The following is a 27082-nucleotide window of genomic DNA, read 5'->3' as shown; positions in this document are numbered from 1 at the left end:
AAGGTCAAAGTGAAAATCTGAATATACATTCTTGCACATAGAAGCAGAAATATGCAGATGTTATATTGATATACAAAATATTATTGTCATACCAATAAATGATAAAATTTTTTTTTTTTAGCTACTGTCAGCCAACTGTAGGATTCCTGACTTCTGAGAAGTTTGCTGTGGTACCTACTAATGGAACTTTGCATCTTACTCTGGTACAGTCTCACAGTTTTAGCAGTGACAACCATATTTAATAGATATATAAAAGTCACAAAGTTTTTTTGCCATGAAAATGTGATCTCTACTTCAAGATGCTTTTTGAAGAAGGCCCCCCAAACATTTATCACCATTAGATATACATCAGCAAAATATTTATTTAAACAAGCAGCAAGAGACTAGTAATTGCTTAATTTGATTAGTTTTCATTTTGAATCATTTGAGTGTTGACTTAATAGCAGAAATACTACCTTTACTACCTAGTATTATCTAGTCCTAAAAATGTATTTCCACTCAGCTGTGGTTTTGCTGAACCTATACATTAGTTAGTACATCAATCCCTCAGCAACAGCCACAAACATGCCACTAACTTTCATGGGGCTGCACAAAGTATTCCTGAATCCAGATTTCAGCTGCTTTAAATCCCATCCCACCAGAACTCTAAAATCACTTGAGAGGATAGATTTGTACTTTCTGTGAGAATTTCTTTCCATTTTTCACAGATTCCATTCCAGAGAAGTTTGCTATGCAGAGTAAATCTAGTACTCTTAGCTATCTCCCTGAGCTATTCTCCTCCCTTCCTTTTGCTACAGATGGATTGAAATGCCAAATGCCCATGCTGCTCCTGAAGACAGCTGCATGGAAGGGCTGCTGAATTCAGGTACGAGTCTCTAAGGCAGAATATTCCAGGGCCTCCCTTAAGAGCTCAGTTAAGTAGGTCAAGAAAAGTAAGCAGGGCAAAACATGTGGATCCATGGGATCAATTACTTACCAGACCTGTATCTTCTGGTCGGTCATTTGGTGATTTAACAGTGGTACCTTTGGAAGACTCCATTCTTCTGTCTGTTTGCAAAGACCCCAGATAGTCTGGCGGTGGGAGGACAACGTCACCTTTTTCCACAAGATTTACAGAACTAATACTTCGGATTGGTGCAGGGCTGCAAGACAGTACCAACAAATAACGTTCTCAGCTCCTGTAATACATCTCTCCTGCTTACCTTTAGCCCCAGGAAAGCACAAAAGTGCATGAGCTGGAAGTTAAAGGCATGCAATCCCACGGAAATCAGTGGGATTCTAAATTAATGTTGGGGTGAAGTTAGTTCTTGGATCTTTGGGTAACCAATAAAACATGTTAATGTAATCAAGGCATCATACAACAAGACTGTTAAAGTATTTACTGTATATGTTACTGAACAAAGAACATGAGCAGAAAAATAACATTTTTAATAAATGTTAGGGAAGATTTGGGCATTTCTGCAAGTCCCACCCAAAACATTACCTTGGCACTGGGACAAAAGCTTTTTCTTCTGCTGGTTCTTCTAGCGGTCTAGTATACGACGATGGAAACCATCCTTTTCTGTAACGGGAAAATTTTTCAATTTCATATTACATAAAATTGGAAGGATCTTTCAAAAAAAATGGACAAAACAGCAGACTCCATGAACTGAGATTTAAGTTTTAAAGACTCAATTTCTGATGATACTAAATTAGTGTACAGAATCTCCCTAAAATAAGTGCAGTGATTTACCTTACAGCAAGACTGAGTCCTCAGTCAATGACAGCCAGCAAAAAGAGGTGGAAAACCATTTACTAATATCTGCTAATAAAATCTGACCAGACCTGTTTTTCCTTCACATTCAAATTGGGTAATATATTGATTATCTTACACTTTAGTTGTGTCATGTTCCCCGTAAAGCCAGCCGTCCTTTTCTTCAGCTACCAGAAGTGTGATGATATCCCCCTGTGCAAAGCTAAGCAACGTCTTGTTACTTCCAGCAGTATGTGGGAAAATTGTCTTTACTTTTTGCCTTTTCATTATATTTAGACCCGTGGCAACAGAAGTTGAACGTGATAAACTGGCATCATCTGAATTCTCTGTCAAAAAAAACAAAAAAAAAAAGGCAAAAGAGGGCAAAATTAGCTACACGCTAACAAAGTTAAATACAATTAGTAATCTGACAGGAAAAAAAAAAGTAAAGGAATACTCCAGTGCACGTCAGGGCAAATCAAGTTCTGAGACTTTGTACTGCTTTGGTTTCCACTTAGACACCTCTCAGTTATCTGCCAATGTTTCTTATCAAAGTTCTTAACAGCCTGTGCGTTTATATACACACGCACTCTCATCATAATAAAGTTGAACCAACAGATACAAAAAGTTAGGTAAGTTTGAACTTGCTACTTCTTCCCTCTTTTGGCATGAAAAATGCTAAATGTTCACAGCCATAAGACCTTTGAAAATTTTCCATTCTAAAAAAAGTAACTGTGTATAAAGTCCCAAGATTTCATTTTCAAATGTGCCTAGTGCTCAACTTCAGCTGAATTGATGGGAGTTGCAGATACTTGGCACTAGGCAGACATCAGGTGTTTACCAGAAGACACCTTAAAGGAGGTCTCAATATTGTGTGGTATTTGACCAGTACGGTGTATTGTAAACAGATTTCAAGGAAGAAGTGCTGGAATTGCTTTTATCACCTTATGTTGTGAACTAGGCTTAGTTCCTTCCCTACAGCCGAGAGCGCAAAAAAAAAATCAATATTGTAGAAACCTAGAAAACAAATCTTATTAGGATTTTACATTTCAGGAAAGAAATACAAGACTGTGTTCAATTTGTCCCATGTGCATTCTTCTCTAACTGAAGGAAACCAAAGTGAGACTGTAATGGTAGTTAATGTTTATTTGTGCGCACTGAAATAAACACTCAGACGTATCTTGTTCAAAATTATAGAACATATTCTTCTGATAAGATTGGAAGTCAGAAGAACAGTTAAGCTGGGTTAATCAGGGACATGCAGAACATGATTAAAATAGAATCTACCTATCTTGACCTGTATTTTACTGCAAACAATTCTTTGCTTCTTACAACACTTACTTCTCCTGTGAGGTAACTTAAATAAATCCTTTGTAAAGACCATTTCCTACTCCTTTATACATCCTGGAATTCACAGTGTCAGAGTAGTCAAGAAGTTGTAAGATAATTTCAAACACTAGTATGTCATTGACACACTTACATAGTTTACAACAGTGACACTCACCTGCGGAATTATTTAGTTTTTCCGAAGATGTCTTTGGAACTGTTGCAGGATTGTTAAACATATCAACCAGCGGACTAGTGTACGCCCTACCTGTAGGGGCAGGGGGCACCTTTGATGCATTTTCATGATGAGGATAAAAATTATTTCCAATCTAGAGTCACAAAAACAACAGTATCACAATACTGAGGAGATAGCGACAACCTATTTGCAACATTAAATTCTAGAAAGCAATGCTTAAATATTCCCAAATGATACATATCTAGAGCCATTCATAGGAACACGAGGACATTCTGACTTGCTAATAGACTAGTTTGTAAGAGGCCTCTGTCCCTTGATAAACATTTGTTAGTGGGAATGCTACGGTAGCCCTTTCTTCCACAAATAGCACAGTTACACCTAGATAATATCCAGATTTTTTTAATTAGATGTTTACTGATATCATCTAGAAACTCAACAACTAATGGTGACACAACATAAAAATAGGTAGAATTTAGAACTTAACCTGTATTCTAATACATTGATAAGAATCATGGAAGGAAGAAGGAAAAGAAAGAACGTTTTATTTAAGTTTATATTGAACTACTGAGAACGTAATTACTCTTACTTACAGATAAGAAGGTAGGAAATGGCAAGGTTAGAACAGAAGTAGTTCTGAGGCTGGGCTCTGCGGAAAGAGTCCTCAGCACCCAACTGAAAGCTGAGCCTTGCCTGGATACGTGCTTCTGCCTGCCGTAGTGCGTATTTTTCCAGCAGCAGAGCTTCAGCTTAGTGATTTTGCTTTTGTCCCCAGCCCCAGAACATTCCAGAGGGACATTATAGACCCAGTCCCAAATGCTCTGGTACAGAAGAAGTTAGCGAAGCCACTCTGCTCCCACTTGAGAGAGAAAGAGAACCTGTAGCCATCCAAGAACAACGTACCGTGGTATTTCTCTCTATCATTGGTGAAGGCTGTGGAGTTCCTGACACTGGAGTGGAACCAGGCGTCCTTATTTCCTCGATCATCATCCTGACTTTTTCAGGCACTTTGGTGGCATCGCTACAGATTTCCTGCCACCCAGGCAGCTTGGATTTTAGGAAGTCCGCACACTGCATCCGAGTTCAAAAGGTACTTGTCAAAGTATTTTTCCATAAAATTGCACAGATCTACTTGTTATGTTTCATTATACCAAAAGGAGAACACCAGCAAAATGGAAATATTTTCAAAGATTTTTCTAAGTAATAGCTCTTTGAAACAAATAACATGTTGTAGAAAGAGACTGTCCTTCTTCAGGGCCAGATACCGGAAATAGATCAGTCTGTACATTTTTTTTTCTTAATATGATTTTTAAAAGTCACAGTGACCCTTTATTGTTGCTACAATACATTTAAGAGAATATTGCACTGTGAGCATTTTCTATGAACTGATCGCAACGCTTGTCTGGCACTACAGTGTTCCTCAGTGCTACCTTCGCTATTTATGGCGGTCTGATCCACATGCTACAGGAGATACTCAAGATCTCCTGTATGATTAGATTTCAGAAGTTTAATTTCTGTTCACACTCATGCCACTGACCTGAATGTGATAGAAGTGCATGTGCTGGGTAAAGCTGCAGTGCTTGTCAACCAGAAAACAGAATCTTCTTTTTTCTTCAAGGAGAGCTTCTCTGCAGCCTTCTGCAATAAATCTCTGAATATCACTCTGTCGAGAGCTCACAGTTTCCAAATACTAAAGGGGGGGGAAAAAATCACATACAGTCCCTGAGTTTAATTTGATACTATATCCAATTACCAAAGCAAACTCCAAAAGCCTTAGACAAAGGGTTTGGAAAGGCAGGGTGCCGTAGGGTGCCTCTGCTTCCAAGTCCTCCTCTTTCCATGCACACCCCCAAACTTCCCTAATCGCATCCGGTAAATGCATATTCTCACTACAGGCAATTGATAATCTGTTTAGGGGGCCGGGTGGGGGAAGTGAAGCAAAACAAGAAACAGTTTTTTAGCCTCTAAATAAAATGCTGCAGTAAATAAGATGACAACATCAAAGCAGTAACTGTGCTGAGCAATTAAGGCCACAGGTGTTCCAATTAGACTAATTATCTTTATCTGCTCCATAGCAGTTACATCGACTCTCACAAAGCTACAATGAATCTCTACTTCATTTTAGAGAGGGGAAAATGAGTTACAAAAAAGATTAAACTGTATTTGAGGATATGAGGATTCATGGCTAAACTGTAATTAAATGCTAATCCGTGAATTCTCAGTCCAATACCTTAAAAAGAACTGTTAGGAATGCAGGTTAAAAGATACATAGTAAGAAATAGGAGCCAGTACTATTTACAATTACTGTACCTTGTTATAGACAAAGCTTTCTTTGAAAAGAAAATTGAAATAGAAAAATATGGAGAAAAATCACATGTAAGCTAGAACGAAATAAAAGTATTGTGCAAATAAAAATATCAATGGCAAGTATTTTCCGAGAGATACATCACAACCAGAACATGACTTACTATTTAAAATAGTTTCTCTCCATTGCCTTGCCATTTCTTATTTCACCTCAAGATGGCGATGCTGTTTTAGGAGCAGTAGGAAAGGTAATCATGATACCAGAAGTTGGCATCTGCCTACTCTGGGAAATTAATTCATAGCAAATTACTACTGAATTTGCATAGCATAGCTGGCTCCCTGTGTAAACCTCTGCATAAAAGTGTGGTTACAGAGGTACCTTAAAAAAAAAAAAGTGGTGAAGGGATGAAGCTTAGAAACTGAAGCAGACGTCTCTGAATATGCACAGCAGAGCAGTCCAGAGCTTAATTTCAACTGGAATATGTACATTAGGAGTGCCTTTAATATAAACGAATTTGAGGAACCCAAAATGCAGGTTCTTTGAAACCTTAGAGTTCAACTGTTGCCAAACTTGCAGAGAAGTTCTGTGTAATTAGCTAATAACATTGTACATAAGAAGTTGTGGTAAGCTTCAGAAGTCAAGTTTTAAAACAGACTCGGATGTGACCTGTAATAGTTCAACATCTTCTGTTGACCAGTTCTCACACAAAAAGAAAGAAACAACTTAGAGACAATACACTGACCTCCATTTCTTTATGCTCATATTTCGTTACATTTCGTGCTCCTTGGCTTTTCCTTCTGATTTTTTTCAGCTCAGCCTGAGACTTCTCTAAAGAATCTAGTTTGCTTCTATGTTCAGTTTGGTACCTCTTTAAAGTTGCCTGCAATCAAAGCATTTAAAACATCTCATAATGCACTCAGCCATGTAACTGGGTAAGTGACGAAAAAGCATTACCATAATCTACAAGATATCGCTAATACACATCAAATGGTTAGGAAATTGACTGTCTCAACTTTAGTTTAAAAATGCTATTAAGTCATGCATTGGTTCCCTTTTTAACTCAAAATAAGCATGAAAATTTTTGCCATGTTTACGTATGTAAAGGTCAATTGATTAACTAACTATTGGGGAACAATTTCCAAAAAATTCTTTGACTAGAAATAGATAAATAAAATATGAGGTTTAGAATTGAATGTACTTACATTCATATATTTGACGTCCAGGTCTGTTTTCTTCTCCAGTTCAGCTATAATTTCTTTATGAAATTTTTTGAACTTTAAAAGCAAATGAAGAGTTATTAAAAATTGGCAAAAGTAATTTTATAATTTCAAAAGGAAAAGAAATTGTTTAACTTACACTCTCCTCTAGACTGTCATTAAGTTTCTTGTGTGTTCTTGAAATTTCTATGAGAACTTGGCCTGTTGATAGACATACAAACATATTTATTTCTTTCATAGAGTTCTGAAGTTAATTATCAAAAAGCAGTAATAAAATATATTTATTAACTAGATTATATTTAAGAGGAATAGAAAATTTCTTGTTGTTGCTCATCACAGCAGTTTAAATAAATAACTTTATCTGGCCACAGATGAACTAAGAAACTCTTAAGTGATAGAAGAATAATTAATCATACATTATTATTCAAAAGGGACATGGAGTGCCAGACAAAATAAATACTTCCTTCTCTCCAGAATAGCTCATATTGATTTAGCAACAGCCTCTCTTCTTGCCAAGTCAGAGAATAGCACACAAGAACTGGAGATGGTTGTTACTATCCAAATAGCTGCTATCCGTTTTTTCAGTCTAAAAATTAAACTTTAATAGCTATTAACTAACCGCACCTTGAGAATTAACAGAGTAACCTTTCACATTCATTCACAACACACCTGCTAAACCGGAGCCGATACATATGCTGATTAATTTCCCATACTGTTTTATCAGCGATTACAGCCTGACTGTACGGCATTAACCAGCAGCCAAGAAGGGGCAGATTTCTCTGCATCCTCTTAACAGATCCTCAGTATCCCTACCATGCTGTGCTGTCACCCAGCACAAAGTTGCACAGCTTGCTTTTAACCACGAGCCGTTAAAAGGTGGACTGTTTCATTCTGCTTTAGGAGGGTACAGAGGAAAAATACCTCAACCCCTGGGGTGTGGTTCTGCATGCAAACCAATGTAAACTGCCTGTTGCGGTCCTGCCCTGTATGCAGACAGCCACATCATCCTGCTCTGGATACAGATGGCCACATCATCCCTGCTCCCTCCTTTGCACTGGCACCAACACAGTGAGCGTATGCCAGTCTTGTCTGGGAGATTGCAACATATTGCTGAGAGGAGCAGTTGGAAGTGTCCTCAAGCGCCCAGTTTGACTTCACACAGATGAGACCTGTGGGCAGTTTCCAGGTCTCAGCCAGGAGCCATGACAAAAAACGGGAAGCGCCGGGGCCATGACCAGATTCCCAAACTGTCACATCTGAAAGTCTCAACTAGAGATGTGTTTTACTGTCACCCCATTGCCATGGCAGGAAAGGCAGGTTCAGTTCCACAACTGGTTCACTGCCATGCCTTCTCCAGTGATCTATCTATTCCTCAGTCACCCTTGGAGTTATCCCACCATGAAGTATTTACCATACAGGTGCTCGCAGTATTAATCCTGCACTAGTGCTGTCCTAATGTACAGGCAGACTTTAAAAAGCTACACACAATTCTGTAATCCCAATTACGTATCGCTGGCAGGGTCACTGCATGGGACTGCTCTGTGTGTCCCCTTTTATTTGTTGTCTTACATGATTCCCAGTTTCCTTTTTTCAAAGAAAAAAAGAAAGGATGCATTAACTGTTCAACACACTGGTTTACAAATCTTGTTTTCTACCATCCCTCCTGAGTTAGACAGCAAAGATTTACCCTATAATCCTTCAGGTGCACACAAAAGCTCCCAAAAGATGCAGATAATTACAAAAAAATGGTGAAATAAAATGAATGACAGAACTTCACATGAGATCCTTCTTATCTCAGCATCTCCCCAACCATCAAAACCTGTCTCCCCATAGTGCACATTAGAGATTTGGTAACCTTCCTGTATAACATTGATGCATTCCCATAGTGCCTGGGTATGCATTACCACCTTTTGCCCTTCTCACCTGTCATTCTCAAGTTACAACATCTCAAAATTTTAGTTTCTGTAGAATTAGAATTGTATCTCCTGTTCTGTGAAGCAAGATAACACAGCAGATCTTTAACTAAATAATATAAAACATGGGTCTGCTTTATTGTTTATGGGGAAACATGAGGTGGTTCAGGAAGAAAAACATGCGTCTCCTGACTTTTCTGGAATCCCTCTTTGTGACTCAGTCCCCACCTCTACGTCTCTCTGCACAATGACTACAGGAGACTCAGAAGAAGGAACCAGAATACAATGGGAACAGCCAACCCCTTGATTAACACGAAAAAGGTATTCAAACTCAGGATGGTAGATGGGAGAGACAGGGATGCTGTATTTTTATACATATTTTTTTTTACCTGGGTCCTTCTGTACAACCTACAGAGTGCTATGCTTTTTTGGTTCGTATTTAGAGTTGCTGGTGACTACAGAAATAGAAATACTATGGGAAGCAAGAGGTGCTATAGTAATTAGTTGCTTATATGCAGTAGAAAGGTAAATACAACGTAGTTACATAAACACTTGAAGTAACAGACATGAGTAAGCCACCGTGTTATTTTAAGGCTGTAGAAGTGAATGCACTTTAGTCCAGAGTGTTTCTGTTTCTCTGAACTCAACTGAAAAAATACATTTTAGACTGTAATGGGCTTTTAAAATTAGAAGAGTTTTGTAAACACTTATCTGCAACTTAAAAAGGAAAATGGTATTAAAAGAGATCAGGAAAAAAGTAATCAAGAAATACAAATAAAGCTACAATGTTTGTTTGGTTTTAAACAGGCAGACTAGAAAGCTATTTGGGTAGTTACAGAAATTCAGGGTGAGTGTTGAAATGGCCCTCAAAATAACTGCCCTTACAGATTTCTGTTCTTTGTAAAATGAACTTTTTCTCCCTGTCTGTAAAAAGTACGTTCTGAGAACCCGCTGCCAGAGCGGCGCACTTAGCTAATACTTGGCAAGGCTAACGCAGCCACCCCTAGCCTTCCAAGTACTGACAGACATCCAACAACGTTGGGTATTGACTCAGCTCTCGCATCGCTCTTTCACACTCCCTTCCTCTGGCCTGCCCTGCCACCACAGTGTAAACGCTCAATAAAACAACCCATTCACCTGGTGCGTCAGGAATGGAAAACCTGACGCTCGGTGGTTGTTATTTTTGTCTCACACGGCACTTGAACTGACTGCAGCCTTCAAGTCTTTCAGCTTTGGATGCTTGGTTAGAAACAGGCTTTTTCATCTTTATTACAAAGAATACTGCCAAAACATGTCCTGAAATTGAGAAAACTTTAAAAACTACACTGCCTTCTAAATGGTTTGTGCTGGATTACTTTATGATTTTATTTTAGAGTGTTCTAGAACACTTAAATAGTATTTTTTAGATATCAGTGACTGTATCTCTAATTGCATTTCCTTTTTCTCTCAACCAGAGACTCCCTGTATGCTGTGCCTCAGGCAAAAGCCCTTTCATGCTGGAATCTCCTTACTGCCACCGGTGATCCACAGGCACTGTATGTACTGGCTCAGCCATTTAATTTCCTCTTTCATGTTTTGAATCAACATTTTGAAAAGAACCCAGAGTAAGCACACTCTGACCTATTAGGATTTAAATTGTAGTTTAAATTATGGTCAGATTCTGCTCTTCAAATAACTAGAGAACATTTTTACAGTGAACATATGCCATGTTTTTTTTATTGCCAGTTTAAGATAATGGGTTAGCCATGTTTTGATGGCCCTCCCAAGTAATACTTACAAAAGGAGACAGGTTTTTGTAGAAGACTAATTCAGGAAAGGCAAAACAACCCCTAGCCTATACATAACAGTGGCCAAGTGGAATGGAAATTCAACTACTTCCATATAATATTTTGATTTTAATTACAATGGTGAATTATAGAATAGCCCTAATAAAGACAATGGGTTACTCTGGATTAATAACAGCATAACCTAAGGCCAGGCTCTAATGTTCAGTAATTATTTGTCTTGTATAAAGGTACAGAAAACTACTTAAGGTGAAGACAAATATGTATTTTTCACATCAACTAAAATATTTTGCTGGGTATTAAAGCTGCTCATGGTCAAGTTTTATATATGAGAGCTCATAATACACAATAACCAAATATTAACCTTGTCATCACTTCTTGGCAAACCCCAAAGCTATCAAACATAACGACATGAATAGAATGGATGATAACAGACCACTTCAGCCCAATTTGTGGCAGACATACTGTAAACTTGAACCAGTTTTAGATGACATATTATGCAATGAATTAATAAACCAAAACCACCCATCTGGATGATGAAAACTATTAAAATACTTGCCTTTCAAAGGTACTTTTTTCTGCTTTCCATTCCCCCACACCCTGAATGTGAAATCTTTGTGACTAGAAGAGTAGAGGTACATTAAATATGCCCACATTTGTTTTAGAAAACAAAAATGTAGTTGTAAGTGTTTATGTAGATACTTCTTCTCTTATTTTCCTATTACCTTATAAGTGCCCTACAGGGAAGAGAAGAAGTAATCTCTTTCAGATAGAGATATTGGGGGAACATCTCAAATAGCTTAAATAACTTAATAAAAGAAACATTTCTCATGCATGGTTCTCAAAACCATGCTGCATAATACAGCTATAATCTGAAATACGACTGTGAACAGTAATGCCAGGTTCCATGGTAAATTTATCTTAGTTTCAAATAAATTAAATGCACAGGTAGAAAGATCTTTTAAGCTGAAACTTCAGGAGTTTGTGGAATATTTTTAGGCTTAACCAGAGCTGTTGGTTGTATTTATATTTTCTATTGAGAAAATAAGACAGACTAGAATTCCATTAATGCTGTTGGTTTTGTTACCAAAAAAATTGAAAAAAAAAAAAATCACTAACCCACAAAGTGTAACAGTTGCTTCTCCATAAACAGCATCCCATGAGCAAGACGACATCCCTAAAAGACTGTCTTCACAGTAGACGAAACACAAGGAAAGCCATTTCTAACAGATACTCATTGTAAGGCCAGAATACAGAACTTCTGCAGCAGTTACACTTCAACCTCACTGTTTGCACTGAATGATTGTGCTGGTTATTTATCTTTTTAGCTTATGTTGACTGTTCTTATAAATAAAAGAGTAGAAGAATTAGTTGAAGTTAGAAACAAAAATGCAGCTCAATCAATAGGGTTCTGGCATAGCTACCAACAAGTCTCTTAATACAGAGGCTTTCTTAGATGTCTGGGAATGGACAAAGTGCTGAACTATATCACTCATTTATCTCTTCTTGTCCTATTTTGCATTCAGGGCAGGTCTAGTAACTTCATGTTTTAGAGATGAAACCACGTAATTATGTACATTAAACAACAGAATGAAAGGCCGAGTCAAAGCTATACACGGAGACAATGTAGTTCAAGTCTATTATTAGATGCCATTTCTGCCAAGATGCTCTCTTTCTTCCAAGTTACACTTTGCCCAGAAGAAAGGCATTTATGACAAGGGAAAGGAAGAAACAGAGTCCTTTGAAACTTTCAATTTTACTACCTTTCAGGGGCTACTGGCTTGAAAGGAATACAGTACAACAAATCAATATGATTGAACAAAACATCTGTTAAGCCTCAGATGTGTTAAATTTATCATTCCATCACAGGAAGGATTTAATTGTGCAAAGAATGCCTTAAAGAAGGCAAAAAGCCTTAGTGGAATTTAACATGAAAGAATAAAATCATAAAGGACAAAGTAATGTAAAACTTCCCAAGCTCTAACTGTACTTTGCTGCTAATACAATTTGTCCAGAATACTTTTAAAAAACCCCACAATCTGTAGAATTAATACTAATATGCACATAAATCAATAGGACTCGGTCAAGCCTGCCTTTCCTTACTGCATGAACGAACATGAAATAGGAAGCAAGGAGTAAATCTCTCCATAGTTCATTTTATGAAATGGCATTGACACATGACCATTCAACGCCATTTTGTGAAGGTGACTGCAGAAGGTGAAGGGGAAGAATAAAGAAAGAAAAAAGCTTACAATAGAGAAAAGGAAAAGAGGTTTCAGAGTATAAAGTATTTTAGGCCTACTATACATGCTAGATGTAGTGCCTTGAAGCAGCACCTCCAAATAGATAGTTATGTTTTGCTAGAACAGCAAATAAATAAATAAAATCTGTAAATAAAACAAAAATAAAAGCAATGAGAACTTCACATTCTAAAATAAAAACTGATCTGAGAATGCCATTTAGAATATGCAGACTTCTCAGTGAGGCTGTGAACAACAGCTATGTTTCTGCGATATAACAAGCAAATAAGTTAATTTAAAACAGATTAAACACAGGTTAAAGGAAATGAAAAAACCTTCATGACAATGGCTGAAGTCTGTGTATTCAAGCACTAGTCCAGTAAAATAAAATCCAAAAGTGATATTGATTATGAACTGGAATGAAACTGAACATTATGATATTGTTGGACATGAAAAAATAAAATTTTAAGTCCTATGCAAGTTAGAGATATAAAGATATAAAAATGCAGACCTGTTAACAGCATGTGTTGTCAAAGTTGTTTACATTAGGCTCCCACACAAACTAAACTGCAGCAATTATTCATTTAACATAGTCTCATGCTTTCAGCTCCCCTTTAACTACGTAAGCATTTTATATGAAGCTGCTTTCAAAGCATTTCTCATCTAAAGTTAGCTCACAGTATTTCAAGTAATTATCTGAAACTGATTTAATGCTCAGAGTTAAGAATTTTCAGGTTCTCCATAGCTCAGTTTTATCACTATTTTTTTCAGAAGTTCCATTGCTTCTAAATATTTAAAATATTTTTAGATACTTTACAGTCTCATTGATACAGAAGAGATAAACAGTCTTCCAAAGTTCCTAAGACCTTGGAAGATGGTCCAAGTCTAAGTATCTTGCCTCCATGTCCAGACAAAATAAATAGGGTTGTACAAGACCCTGTTGCTAATTTTGTGAGTTGGGCACCTATGGTGTTAGGTGGTGGTGAACTCCTACTGCTCTACTTTCTCCTCCTCATAGAACTTCACTGCCTGTGTTCCCCACAGGGGTCCCTAGTGAAAAAAATCTGTTCACCCACAGAGTTTTTATGTATGTTTGGCTAAAGGCAAAACTTCATCTGCTTGAAGTTAAAAATAAAAAAAAACTAGTATAGCTTCTGTTTTTATCCAGTCAAATAATTTCTTTCCAGCTACATCACAGCCAGCATACTTTAACAGGGGTTCACAGCTCTCAATTAGCAGAGACTTTCTAGGTACAACATACTTTCTTCTATTGGAAAATGACCTTTCACTGTTTTACAGCAAATGCTGTACACTGAGTTCTATGCTTCCCAAAATATTTGCTTTATTTTGATATGTACATATATAGCATATATATACAAATATCTATCTGTATCTCACTGACAGCCTGTTCCCTCTGCACCAGAGACAAATAGCATCAGAGAAAAATACAGAAAATACAGGTGGCTGGTCGCAGGCTACCACTGCTCTTTTCTCTTGGTCAGCCTCTCTCCTAGCAAGCTTCTCAGACCCAGCCAGGAGCACTCAGCCGACTGGGTAAATTGCACAGGTGGTGGCAGCTCAACTGCATCACCATCTTCTCAAGGACCTCCATCTTCGAGTCACAGGCTTAGTGTGTTGTGGAACTGGCTGGAAAAATGCATTCAGGACCAGTTATAAGATGATAGCTGGGATTTTACCCAAAATGAATTTATCTCTCTAAAGGGAAAACCAAAAAGCTTAGCCACCAATTCTCAGCACCTTAGCTGTATATTATTTGGAATAAAACTTGTTAGAACACATACTTGGCAATACTCTCTTAAACACTTCCCCTGTCATTAGATTACACATTGCTCTCAGCATGAGGAATATAATCAAAGAATCCTGCTATTCAGAAATCCTTCTCCCATTTCATAACTGGACAAACAGTGAAGGGATAGAGCACAGTTCACTTCTACTGTAGCCTAACACCTCTTATTTATGATAGCATTTCTTTTGTAGTTACTTATGTAGAAATCTTTTCCTTGTCCTTAAACTTTCTTGATGGTCATGTGAAAGAAAATAGTGTAGAAGTGCATAACGAAGTACTTTCCCAATACATAATATAGTATAATATTTGAGTATTAAAAGACACAAAGCAATTCATGCCTCAGAAAGCCTATGACTGTTTATAAAAAAAAGTCTATTCAGTTAAACCCAAGGATCAACTTGCTTTTTAAACATACTTTAGACTAAAATTAATGCCAAATTCTTTCAGCTTGACACAAGTGATTTTAAAAAGGACTACAAAATTCCTACCATGCACTACATGCTATAAAGTGGGCAAGAACTGTTCATAAATTAGCTATTCCCACATAAGACTTTACAAGAGTGAATACTTAAGAGATTATCAAGACCATTACAATCTCCAGTTACTCTGAGTTTGTTCTTGGTATGATGCTCCTACCTAACAATTTTAAACAGAACAAAAATATTAGCTTACGTTATATTTTAAAGAGGAATGTGATTTTATTACAGTTTCAGCAAAGTTCAGCCTGCTAGTCTAATCCTCCTTTCTCTCTCAAGCTGTTTTGATCTCTATGTCAAAAGAATTCAGAGATTAGAATTTTTTAAACCTACTATATCATTGAACAGATGTTAATTAACATGAAATATTCATCTTGTTTCAGATGATTGGTAAGCAAAGTAACTAAATTTTAATGTTAAAAAAAAGGAAAGGAAAAGCATATGCCACATAAATAATACATGAAAAATGGCAAGCTTGTTTTTCCACCTGTTACTCCATTACTAATATATATGAAGACTGCTGCAGGTATATATTTTTTTTTTTTACCCAAACATATGAAACCACAATATATTAAGGTATGTCAGAGACTGATCTTTCACAGGGCCTTGAAAGCCTTATATACAATAGCTTTTCATACTTGAGCTGCCATGGTGTTAAACAAGTGACTTGTAATCTGTACACGAGTCAGCGCAAAGAAAATAAGTTACAATACAACCACAAGCCTGAACTTGCCTGTATGAAGCCCTGCTGGGTTTAGGCAGATTAGTTAGGGAAGATCATACAACAGAGCTAATCTCTGTTTTCTAGCAGGACTGGAACAAACAAATCATGGTAAACTGCAAAATCTGAAGTTCTTTATGGATTTCCAGTACTAGAGAGGATAAATATTGAAGTCATCATTATAAATGTTACCTGATATTCAATAAAATGCAAGGAATCACTGCAATTTTTATTACAGCACTTTGGAATTGCCATCAAATTCCCCAGCCTTAGCAGTGTCCCAAAAAAATCCACACCCAAATTGAGCTGAAAGTTTTGAGAAAAGTCTTTTTCTCAGAAGTCCAAGACAACTGGTGGTTCCTCCCTGCCCCCTAGGAACATTAATGACATCCACAACTGATTTTTTTTTTTGTTTAGAAGTAATTCATCAGGAAGAGCTGACTGTACATACAAAATAGAGTTAGACCGTCAGTTAAAGGATTTACAAGCTAGTTATATATTGATGTCATTTTCTTTATGATGTCGTTGTTTACTTTCCATTTTCCATTTATTTCTCTGAGAAGACAACTAAGTATATTTTCCTCCACACAGGCTCTCAAGGCTTATTTCTTTGTCAACAGACATACCCAGGTGAAGAAAAAACTATGATCGCTAAGCATGAGCTGAGAGAGAATGGCCTCCTGCCTGCTGTACTAGCCCCAGCACCTCGTGATCGCACTATGTTTGGGTAAGTTCAAGGAGCTGCCGGGGAACGCGCACCTGCTGTGCATGCAGAATGCCAGTTCTCGCTCTTCCGAAGGACTCTCTTCTAGACAAACACTAGCCACAATCTAGAAAACGTTACGTGTACACACAGGTGAAGCTCAGGGCATCCCTTCCAGGGTCCCCACTGTGAGATGAAAGATGTTTTTGCTACCTGTGAGACTCGTGTGAAACGTAACTGTTCTGATATAATCAGAAAATCTTTAAGGATGCCCTTCATGGCATTTTCGCTATTTTCTCAGGCCTCTGAGGCATAGCACGAAGATATCAATTAAGTACACATTCACTATAGGTGTTTTGAATATCGAATTTTTCCCTTGAGGGTGTGTGGTCACATCTATCATTATGGATGTTCTGTGCTGAACTCCAGACTCATTGTACACAAGTAGGTGAGCTTACAGTAGCAGGTGCAAAGACACGTGCACTGGTGTCAGAGCTCTAGCACTGGAACCATACATCACAAGAACAGTACAGCCAGTGCTGCCTATGAACTGTTAAGTTAATCACCCGGAGAAATTCAGGGCTATATACTGTACATGTTGCACTCAGATCTCATCACTGCCTAAATCAGGAGAAACAGCTTCAGTTTATAGGCTGCTATAAGAAAAAAAAAAAAGGAATAAAATACTGAAATTGACTCAGAAGTGACAGTTATCTAGAATTTCATCTGCAAAAATAACTGGAAAAATATCACTAAAGTCCTATGAATACCTGTCATCTTTTCTTCCCCTGGTGCTAGTATTCTACAACATCAGTGCCCCGCAATTGTTCCCAAAGACCCTTGTGTTATTTTCTTATTCTATTCCTCCCTTCAACCATTTCTAGAACCAGAAAATTTGCACCTTATCTGAAAGTCTTCAGAAGTTACAACAGCATGACTGTATACAGAACAAACTTTGGAGTAGTCTTATAAGAACAAGCTGCAATATAAGTTTTTAAGCATTTACATTCTTTAAGAACAAACCCACCTCTTGTTCACTCTGTTTCTTGGTAGGATTGTTTCTGTTTTATATTTTAGCAGGGAAAGATTATAGAACTTAAAAACAACAACCACCAAAAGATCTTAAGCTAATGACTGTCAGTTCAGCTTCATTGTATGATACCACCTGATCACTCATTGTCCAGGACGTGTTTTGGGCAACGTTCTTCACTGATTATTTATCACTTTGTGATTTTTGTTTATTTGTTAATAATGGTTCTGGATATCAGTATGGTAACAGGTTCCTCTTGCCCTTCTTTTTGGTTTATTGATAGTACAGTGGCAAGTATTCTCCACTACTTGTGAACATTGACTTGCAGGAGCTTTTGTCAGGCCATTGGCAGGGCACATGCTTATGAATATCTGAATAGTTAAATTGATTAATAATCAGTGAATAGATACAGCTTTCAATAGCTCTGCAGTAGGTGGTCAGGAAAATTATTAGATGTGGAGTTAAGTTGTTTATATTTAAGAATTTAAGACTGAAATTTTTCTTTCTTCCAGCAGACTTTTATCAAAAGTTTACATGCAGAATACTGAACATTAAAAACTGCAGTACTGATTCTAGAAAGAAGAGTTTGGCTTACTTTAACCTTGTAAATGACCTTGAGAAGTAGAACATATAAATAACAGGAAATTTCCACTCATCCAGTTCCCATTTTCATCAGTAGAAATTGTGGTGGGTTGACCCTGGCTGGGGGCCAGGTGTCCACCAGAGCCGCTCTCTCACTCCCCTCATTCACCAAACAGGGGAGAAAAGGCATAACCAAATGCTTGTAGGTCGAGATAAGGACAGGGAGAGATCACTCACTAATTATCGTCACGAGCAAAACAGACCAAACTTAGAGAGGGAATTCATCTAATTTATTACTAGGCAAAACAGAGTAGAGGAATGAGAAAATAAAATCAACTCTTAAAACACCTCCCCCCACCCCTCCCATCTTCCCGGGCTCAACTTCACTCCCGGCTTCAACCTTCCCCCCCTCAGCGGCACAGGGGGACGGGGAGTGGGGGTTACGGTCAGTTCATCTCACGGTGTTTCTGCCGCTTCTTCATCCTCAGGGGGAGGACTCCTCTCATCGTTCCCCTGCTCCAGCATGGAGTCCCTCTCACGGGGTGCAGACCTTCAGGAGCAAACTGCTCCAGCGTGGGGTCCCCACGGGGTCACAAGTCCTGCCAGCAAACCTGCCCTGGCGTGGGCTCCCCTCTTCACGGGTCCACCGGTCCGGCCAGGAACTTGCTCCAGCGTGGGCTTCCCACGGGCCGCAGCCTCCTTCAGGTGCCTCCACCTGCTCCGGCGTGGGGTCCTCCACGGGCTGCAGGTGGAATCGCTACACCCCCTCATCCTTCCTCCATGGGCTGCAGGGGGACAGCCTGCTTCACCATGGCCTTCACCACGGGCTGCAGGGGGATCTCTGCTCCGGCGCCTGGAGCTCCTCCTCCCCCTCCATCTGCACTGACCTTGGTGTCTGCAGAGTTTCTTACATCTTCTCACTTCTCTCTCCGGCTGCAAAAGCTCTCTCTCTCTAAGTGTTTTTCTACTTCTTAAATATGTTATCACAGAGGCGCTGATTGGCTTGGCCTTGGCCAGCGGCGGGCCTGTCTTAGAGCCGGCTGGCATTGGCTCTATCAGACACAGGGGGAGCTTCTAGCAGCTTCTCACAGAAGCCACCCCTGTAGCCCCCCCGCTACCAAAACCTTGCCACGCAAACCCAACACATTCCACCCCTCGCCTCTGTGAATCACATATTTAAGAATTATTAAAACATGTTCAACAGAAAAACTACACACACACTAATCACATCTACAAGGAAAAAGAAAAAGAATTCCCCCCACCAGAATCAAAGCAACACTATCACAACACTAAACAAGAGTAGACAATACACACAGAATCCACCTCCCGTCCCTTCACCGCTATTTCACTCTCAATCTACGTTCAGTCAATGTTTTGCTCGTTACCTCTTCCAATTACTGTCCTTATCTCAATTTTCTCCTGCCCCACGTTGGGCGCCAAAAAGACTGTGGTGGGTTGAGCTGGCTGGGGGCCAGGTGCCCACCAGAGCCGCTCTCTCACTCCCCTCATTCACCAAACAGGGGAGAAAAGGCATAACCAAATGCTTGTAGGTCGAGATAAGGACAGGGAGAGATCACTCACTAATTATCGTCACGAGCAAAACAGACCAAACTTAGAGAGGGAATTCATCTAATTTATTACTAGGCAAAACAGAGTAGAGGAATGAGAAAATAAAATCAACTCTTAAAACACCTCCCCCCACCCCTCCCATCTTCCCGGGCTCAACTTCACTCCCGGCTTCAACCTTCCCCCCCTCAGCGGCACAGGGGGACGGGGAGTGGGGGTTACGGTCAGTTCATCTCACGGTGTTTCTGCCGCTTCTTCATCCTCAGGGGGAGGACTCCTCTCATCGTTCCCCTGCTCCAGCATGGAGTCCCTCTCACGGGGTGCAGACCTTCAGGAGCAAACTGCTCCAGCGTGGGGTCCCCACGGGGTCACAAGTCCTGCCAGCAAACCTGCCCTGGCGTGGGCTCCCCTCTTCACGGGTCCACCGGTCCGGCCAGGAACTTGCTCCAGCGTGGGCTTCCCACGGGCCGCAGCCTCCTTCAGGTGCCTCCACCTGCTCCGGCGTGGGGTCCTCCACGGGCTGCAGGTGGAATCGCTACACCCCCTCATCCTTCCTCCATGGGCTGCAGGGGGACAGCCTGCTTCACCATGGCCTTCACCACGGGCTGCAGGGGGATCTCTGCTCCGGCGCCTGGAGCTCCTCCTCCCCCTCCATCTGCACTGACCTTGGTGTCTGCAGAGTTTCTTACATCTTCTCACTTCTCTCTCCGGCTGCAAAAGCTCTCTCTCTCTAAGTGTTTTTCTACTTCTTAAATATGTTATCACAGAGGCGCTGATTGGCTTGGCCTTGGCCAGCGGCGGGCCTGTCTTAGAGCCGGCTGGCATTGGCTCTATCAGACACAGGGGGAGCTTCTAGCAGCTTCTCACAGAAGCCACCCCTGTAGCCCCCCCGCTACCAAAACCTTGCCACGCAAACCCAACACATTTAGAAAGGCTGGCTCATCTCCTTCTAGCTTTCTTATAGCAGATTGGAGGTCTATATAGCATAAACCCAAATGTTATTGTAAAACTAGAAGATACAAAACCTCACTCCTGAAAAAACACACAACTACTTTGCATTTCCTTTTCAAGATAGGTCTCTGTGTACTTTCCTTTTATAAGAAAAGGATGGAGTGGTTTCCTTCAGTGCAATTCCGTTATAAATACGGTAGAGGAGGGTTTTATTAATGCTCCATAGGAAAAGCTGGCCTGATATACTAGCTACTTAAACTCCAGCCTCTAAGCTAGTTTCCCAGAAGTTTCCACCAGATGAGGTGCTAAAGGGGTTCTGCCGTTGCTGGCAGATTTCCCTTGCCTTTCTGTCCAACAAGCCATTCCAAAAGCAGAACATTTATACTATGGAAGAGACGACACTGATGCAGTAAGTAAGATGGGACAAGATGAGAGATCTCTCTTCTCTAGTTTAACTGAGCCAGTGCAGGGAAGGGTGCTAGGTGTCATCTTTCTAAGACAAGTGAAATAGGATTCCAGCTCAAAGGGTCAATTTATACAACAACTTACACAATTTATACAGTAAGTCAACAACTCCTGGCCTCCCCTCCTTTTTTTTTTAATTGAAGTGCAACTAGCCACATTCATCCTAAATGATGGAATTTTCTCTTTTTCTACTTGGCTTTCTCAATAGTGAGAGTGACACTTCACAGCTATATCACAGAATTAGCAAGAGAGCTACAGCTTTGAGAAGTACCCACTCAAGTGGCAATTTTGCTTATTAATCGGGAAGGAAATAGTTTGAGTTACAAATAATAGCAAGATAGTGTTTTAAAAACAAGGTATTGCCTTACATTACAGTCTGATTAGAAATTTTTCAGCAAGGAGATATGGGGTTTTTTTAGCAAAATAAGAATTTTGCAATTCAGTTCCAAAATTTGAGAGTCGGCCACTTAAAGCTCACAGTTTCTGATACAGAAAATCTTTCATTTCTGCAAATAGACATGAGGAGAGAGAGAAGTCCACAGGGCTTTTCTTAGTTGCAAATGTAAAATGAAGTGGTTATCACTGGAAAAAAAATAAAAATCAGCTAGAACTCTATAGATTGAACTTCACACTACCAATTACATCAGTATTAGATTTACATTATTATCAAATTGTTAATTGTTAGTTGCTTTAAACCAGCTAGAAAACAGTTACCAGATGATCTCTATGATCCTGTTAGATTTAGATGTTACTCAAGAGCTCTAACTTACTAGCTTACTCAGAGATTCATAAGAAATGCTAACTATTAGATAAATTGCACTGAATAGCTTATTCTCTAATAATTCATTAATTAACTTATTCTCTTAACTGACCAATGGTTTATCAACCTTGACTCTCAAATGAATGTGCAGTGACCCCAAGAACTATAGACATTTGGCTAACGGCAGAGAAGTATAAGGGCTCTCACAAAAAGGAGAAGTGCATATAGAGAACCCCTGCCCCCAGTTATCCACATTGTAGTATCACTGTAGTTACTATGGTACTTTGTATATTACTATATCACTTCACAATTGAGATTTTGTATTTAGCAAAGCATGACAACATTGTTGAGACCTTTAAAATTACACCAGTTCATGAGCAAGCCTGCATTTCGAGAATGTGTTCAAATACTGTATTTTAGACCCTAAGAACATCCTTTCTTTTATGCATGAGAGGAATATCAAGTTCAGGGCTCATCCTCCGTCAGGCAAGAATTCCACTTACTGTGCACACCATTAGAAATTTTTGGATTTTTTCTCCCCACCTCTCCCAATCTTGTGACTACCACAACACAGAGCAATCTTAGTCCAATACTTGCTTCTCTAGATCACCTGTAGTGGTTTTTAACCAGAAAACTTCTCCTAAATAGAACCCAAATTCTTCCAAATTCTTACATTTCAGACTGTAGACGAACACAAGCTTTTGCATACCTGTTTCCAGATAAGTTTTAACAATAAAACTATGAAAAAAGTGATCAGCGTATAACACAGAGAAATCTTTAAATAAATTATCAATCTTGGTTAGATTAGGGAAGAGATTTTTGTCTTCCCTGATTTTCCTTTTAACATGCTGAACTTCTGCAATTTAGTTCCATTGGACAAGACCATGCAATGTAATATTTTTCTTACAGTTTTGACAAGCAAGGAATAGTTTACGCTTATTAGTTCTTGAGCAATAAGCTCTAGGTACAGACCCATAATATATTTGTGGGTGTCTTGCTATAGATACCGTTGCCACACCATAAACAAATTGGGACTTTACACCCACAGTATAATGAGTTGTAGCTACAATAACTGGCTGGTGCTAATAAGGATAGCTGGGAAGATATGAGAAGTAGCATTCAATGAGTGAGCAGGAAATAACTTCCTGATTCCTTGAGCAAGTGAAGGCTACAAAGACAGCCTTTGTTACCGGAAGAGAGAGTTTATTAACATTATAAGCACTAAAAATCTGTAAGACAAAGCCTCAAACTCTTATTTTGGGCAAGCCAAAAAATATTAGCAACACATCATGAAAGTTACTATTTTAACACTCTATCAGTGGTACAATAGCTATGTGAAATTACTTTTTAGTGCATTATTAAAACATGATTTTATTGTGTTCATGTGGTATGCTGAAATTTGAATAGTATAAAATATTAACATTTTTAAACGTGCAGTTTCTTGTTTCCTATCATTTCTTCCTAGTGGGATTTCCAAAAGGTGCCTAGGAAAGAAATATGCAAACTTCATATTGCAGAATAACTTTAACTACATAAATTCAGGTTATGTTCCTAAATACTCATAGCAAAGTCTGAGGGACTACAAGCTAGAAATTTAGGGAAATAAAAAATTAAAAAGAATGTTGACCTAAATCAGCTTATCTCTTATGAGTAAGGATTGTATTATGAAATGCAGTATATTCTTCTACTTCCTCAACTTACTCATATTAAGTTATTCTGTATTAAAATAATTCTGAGAGCTTCAACCAGACTTGAAAGATACAGATACTTAGTACAACAGCTCTGAATCAGCTGGAATACCCAGATTTCCATTTCATTCTCTTGTTTCCCTCTTCTGCTCCAATCTCATTTGACAGTGAAAACACTTTCTGGCATTTTTACTTGATCTTTTGCCTGGCTTTTGCTCTCTATGCATTTTCCCCTCTCCTTCAAAAATTTCCTTCCCTAATTTTTTTTCCATTTTTGTTTCTACCCTGCCGTGGGGTTGGTATCCATTTTACTGTCTCACTGCAAGACAACCATGTTCTGTGTTTCCTTATGAGAAGGAAAGATTGACTGTGTTTTTGATACAAATCTTTACATCACACTTGGCAGTAAATACACTCTAGGTCACTCAGCAGGTTTGGGTTTGAACTGTAAAATGACTCAGTGCAATATTCCAGTAAAGATTCTTCATAAATTCTGAAGAGTATTGTGTTTTAGCCATCTGAGCCTTATAGTCCTTTTGTAATTAAGTGTAACAAGTTTAATACAACACAACTGCATTTAGTATAATACATTATTTTTCATCTGTCACTACTAAAGGTGAAGTGGCTACAGGAGAGACCTGAAACCTTGGTCCCTGCCTCATTCCCCTGTTCATTATTCAGAAAACCAATTTTAATATGAACTGTATCTGCAAAAATTACAGCTTAATATGCCAAATATCAGGGAAAAGGGGGGAATCTTGTTCTAACATCATCTTTTACAGCCAAAAAGTACCTAGCAGCTGATGGTTGAAACACAAAGCTAGTGGAGGAGGCACATACATTTAAGGGGAGTCAAAGATAATTAATTGGTAGATATGCTTTCCCCTCATTTCTGCTATAGGTCATACAATGAGCTAAAAAACCAGCACCATGGATTTCTGACAACTATGAAGTCTTGCCATCCATACGCAATTGTCCTGACTGGTTAAATTGGTAAGCCATGGGCAGTCATGGGGGGGGGGCTCGTTTGTTTTTAAACAGATTAGTTTCAAGCATTAGTTTAAATATTTACTTTTGATGTTTCAATTTTTTTATTACTCAAATGAAAACATTTACATTTTCTGGTTGTCTAAAGACCTAAACACTGGAGATCCAGACCACAGTACCTCAATTTGTGCTCAAATATTTTAGCATTCCAAAATGCTTTAGAACTTGGTCGTTGTTGGTTTATCTACTTCATTGTGAATAGCCAGGATAATGTCTTAAATATTAAAAATATAATGATCTCCTACTGACATCTATGGGAATGCTGCTATCGATTTCAGTTAATACAGGATACAGGAAGAGGCCTTATAATATCACTTTAAATAAGAGAAAAGTAGAAAGTTACAGAAATATTCCAAACATCAGATTTGGATACAGATAACACGCATGCATAAAATCATGGAAATTGCTCCTCTCTGCTTCTTCACCTGCCACCTTTAGACTGTTGCTCTTATAAAAGAAGTGAGGGTGTCAGCTCACCTGATGCTCAGGAGAATACATTCCAGAAGAGCAGTTCACAGGCATATCACAAAACGTAACTGATGACAACTGACCTCTTTTGGCAAAGAGAAGCATTATGCATGATAGAGCTGTTAGTGGCAAATAACGTGTCTTTTGGCAAATCTAAAGGAACTCACAGAAGAGACAATTCCACAGTGGGCTCGGCCTACAGTAACTCTACTAGAGTTAGCAGGGTCCACAAACGAGCAAATCACAGCAGTCTGATCTAGCCTTTACACATCCGATACTGCTCAGCATGCATCTTAACATTTTTAAAATACTAAAAGGTGTGGTAAATTCTTTTTTTCTTTTGAAGCAAAGATACTTTTAGAGACACCCAGGGTGTATCATATTTCTTTGCTAAATAGGTCAGTATTGTAGCCCAGCTTCAGAACTATGAAGACTTTCTCGAGAAAATGCAAGTGATCTCTCTCAGACTCCTAAACACCTTGTCCTGCCTTTTCCAGTGTTCATTGACTTTCCTTATCTCTAAGGTAACTATTCTATCAGAGAGTATGCTGGAAGAAATCCAGAGTTGCTGTTTTCCTTAAGAAGAAAAGATTTTTCTGCAGTAACAGTTTAAGTAGAAGGTAAACAGCAGAGTTAAGAGTCCTGACCCTGAAAAGGGCCGTGTTCTCTCAATACAGTCTATCTCAAAAAATGTTTATAATTGCAGGGAAGGATTCATAGTTAAACAAAAATACATTTTCAATCACAATTCTGTATTGTCCCCAATAATAGGGAAAGCCAGTTATTTTCAGAATTCAGCCCGAGACTACCCAATGGTAATATTTTCAAACAAGCAGACAATATCCCACATTCATACAAAGGTCAAGAAATAGATTACTTCCATACATTTGACCAACTGCTTGATTGGAACAATTGTAATTATGTATTTGTTGATATTTTTATAAGACTCTGCATGGTTATTACTTTTAACTTGCTCATACTTTTGTTCTATAGTTTGAAACCAGCAACTCTGCTTTCTGCAAACAACCTGCAAAGCAAATACAGAAAAAGCGACTACGTTAGGACTGTTTGCTTTGTACTGTTTACTGTTCTGCCGCTCCCAACTTTCAACACAGAATGTTAACACTCACACAAAAATGGTTTCTGAACAAATCAAAAATGTATGCAGGCACACAGAAACCTGTGGCCACCATCAAGGAGAGTCTTTCGCCTCAGTTCTGCTTCAGCAGAATCATTAAAAAACATTTACTGAAAACATCCTTTTTAATCAGCTGAATTAACAGTATTGTGACTTACAGGAACAGATGGCATGTTACATCATTGGGAAAGTCCTACATTGCCCATAATCAAAAGTTCAGAGACAAGACACTTCATCAAGTTATTTTTGTCAAAAAGCAAGTGAAGGCTTTAAATGTTTCTCTATACAGTATAGCTCCTGCTTCTTTGTTTTGTAGTCATGTTAGAATCTTTTCTCAGAAATATTACAAATACTTCGATGACAACTTCATTTTTGTAGATTGAGCGGTATCATTTCAATGCTAGCCAAAGGAGTACAAAATGAAGTGCTAATGACGAGCTTTCAAAAATTCAGAAATTATTTTCAGGAAAGTACAGACCTTGGATTAATTTTACATTAACATAAATGTACTACATCTTTGACCCTACAGTCTCTCTTTCAAAAGCTCAACTAGAAAATAAATAATGCATCTGAGAACTTTTAGTGATATACTTGATCAAAGAATATTGAAGTAGAGCTAAACTCTTCACAATGGAACTCATCCAGAAAATTGTCCTAATACCAATATTGTGTTGCAGAAAATGTCAACATTCACCTCTGTACTAAAAAAAGTAAAGCTACACATTTTTCCATATTTCTCTATTATAGAATTATGTGAACTTAAATGCATGCTTTTGAATGCACAGGCAGGAGTATATTCACAAAAGTAAAAAAACAAAACTGATTTTGTCAAAACATTTTAAGTGTCTTAAGAAATAATATACCTTAAAGGAATCTAATCCCTTCCATCTGTGCGTTATTTAAAAGACACTTTTCCCAATGCTTTTCTATTTTCACATTAGTTCTGTGAACTGCCAGCAGGAAAACAAAA

At 38.5% G+C, this 27082-nt stretch overlaps 1 protein-coding gene and 1 long non-coding RNA gene across 4 annotated transcripts in view; one reads left to right on the top strand and one right to left on the bottom strand.

Annotated features, from left to right (window-relative positions):
* BAIAP2L1 (BAR/IMD domain containing adaptor protein 2 like 1) overlaps positions 1-27082 on the bottom strand; it is a 42032-nt gene that overhangs the window by 1579 nt on the left and 13371 nt on the right. For all 3 annotated transcript variants that reach the window (XM_054843179.1, XM_054843181.1, XM_054843180.1), the window contains 9 exons: positions 6913-6974; positions 6759-6830; positions 6299-6436; positions 4789-4941; positions 4155-4322; positions 3237-3387; positions 1872-2079; positions 1484-1561; positions 977-1142 (listed from right to left, as the gene is read on the bottom strand). In XM_054843179.1, the coding sequence (XP_054699154.1) occupies positions 977-1142; positions 1484-1561; positions 1872-2079; positions 3237-3387; positions 4155-4322; positions 4789-4941; positions 6299-6436; positions 6759-6830; positions 6913-6974 (1196 nt within the window). The remainder of the gene's footprint in view (positions 1-976; positions 1143-1483; positions 1562-1871; positions 2080-3236; positions 3388-4154; positions 4323-4788; positions 4942-6298; positions 6437-6758; positions 6831-6912; positions 6975-27082) is intronic.
* LOC129213327 (uncharacterized) lies at positions 6366-27077 on the top strand. The gene is made up of 5 exons (XR_008579419.1): positions 6366-6488; positions 10143-10221; positions 16306-16441; positions 24361-24452; positions 25968-27077. It is a non-coding gene; the product is annotated as an uncharacterized LOC129213327 (long non-coding RNA).

Source organism: Grus americana, chromosome 15, assembly GCF_028858705.1.
Source record: "Grus americana isolate bGruAme1 chromosome 15, bGruAme1.mat, whole genome shotgun sequence".
NCBI lineage: Eukaryota > Metazoa > Chordata > Aves > Gruiformes > Gruidae > Grus > Grus americana.
The sequence above is the reverse complement of the archived record's forward strand: the minus strand, read 5'-3'. Positions and strand labels throughout refer to the sequence as shown.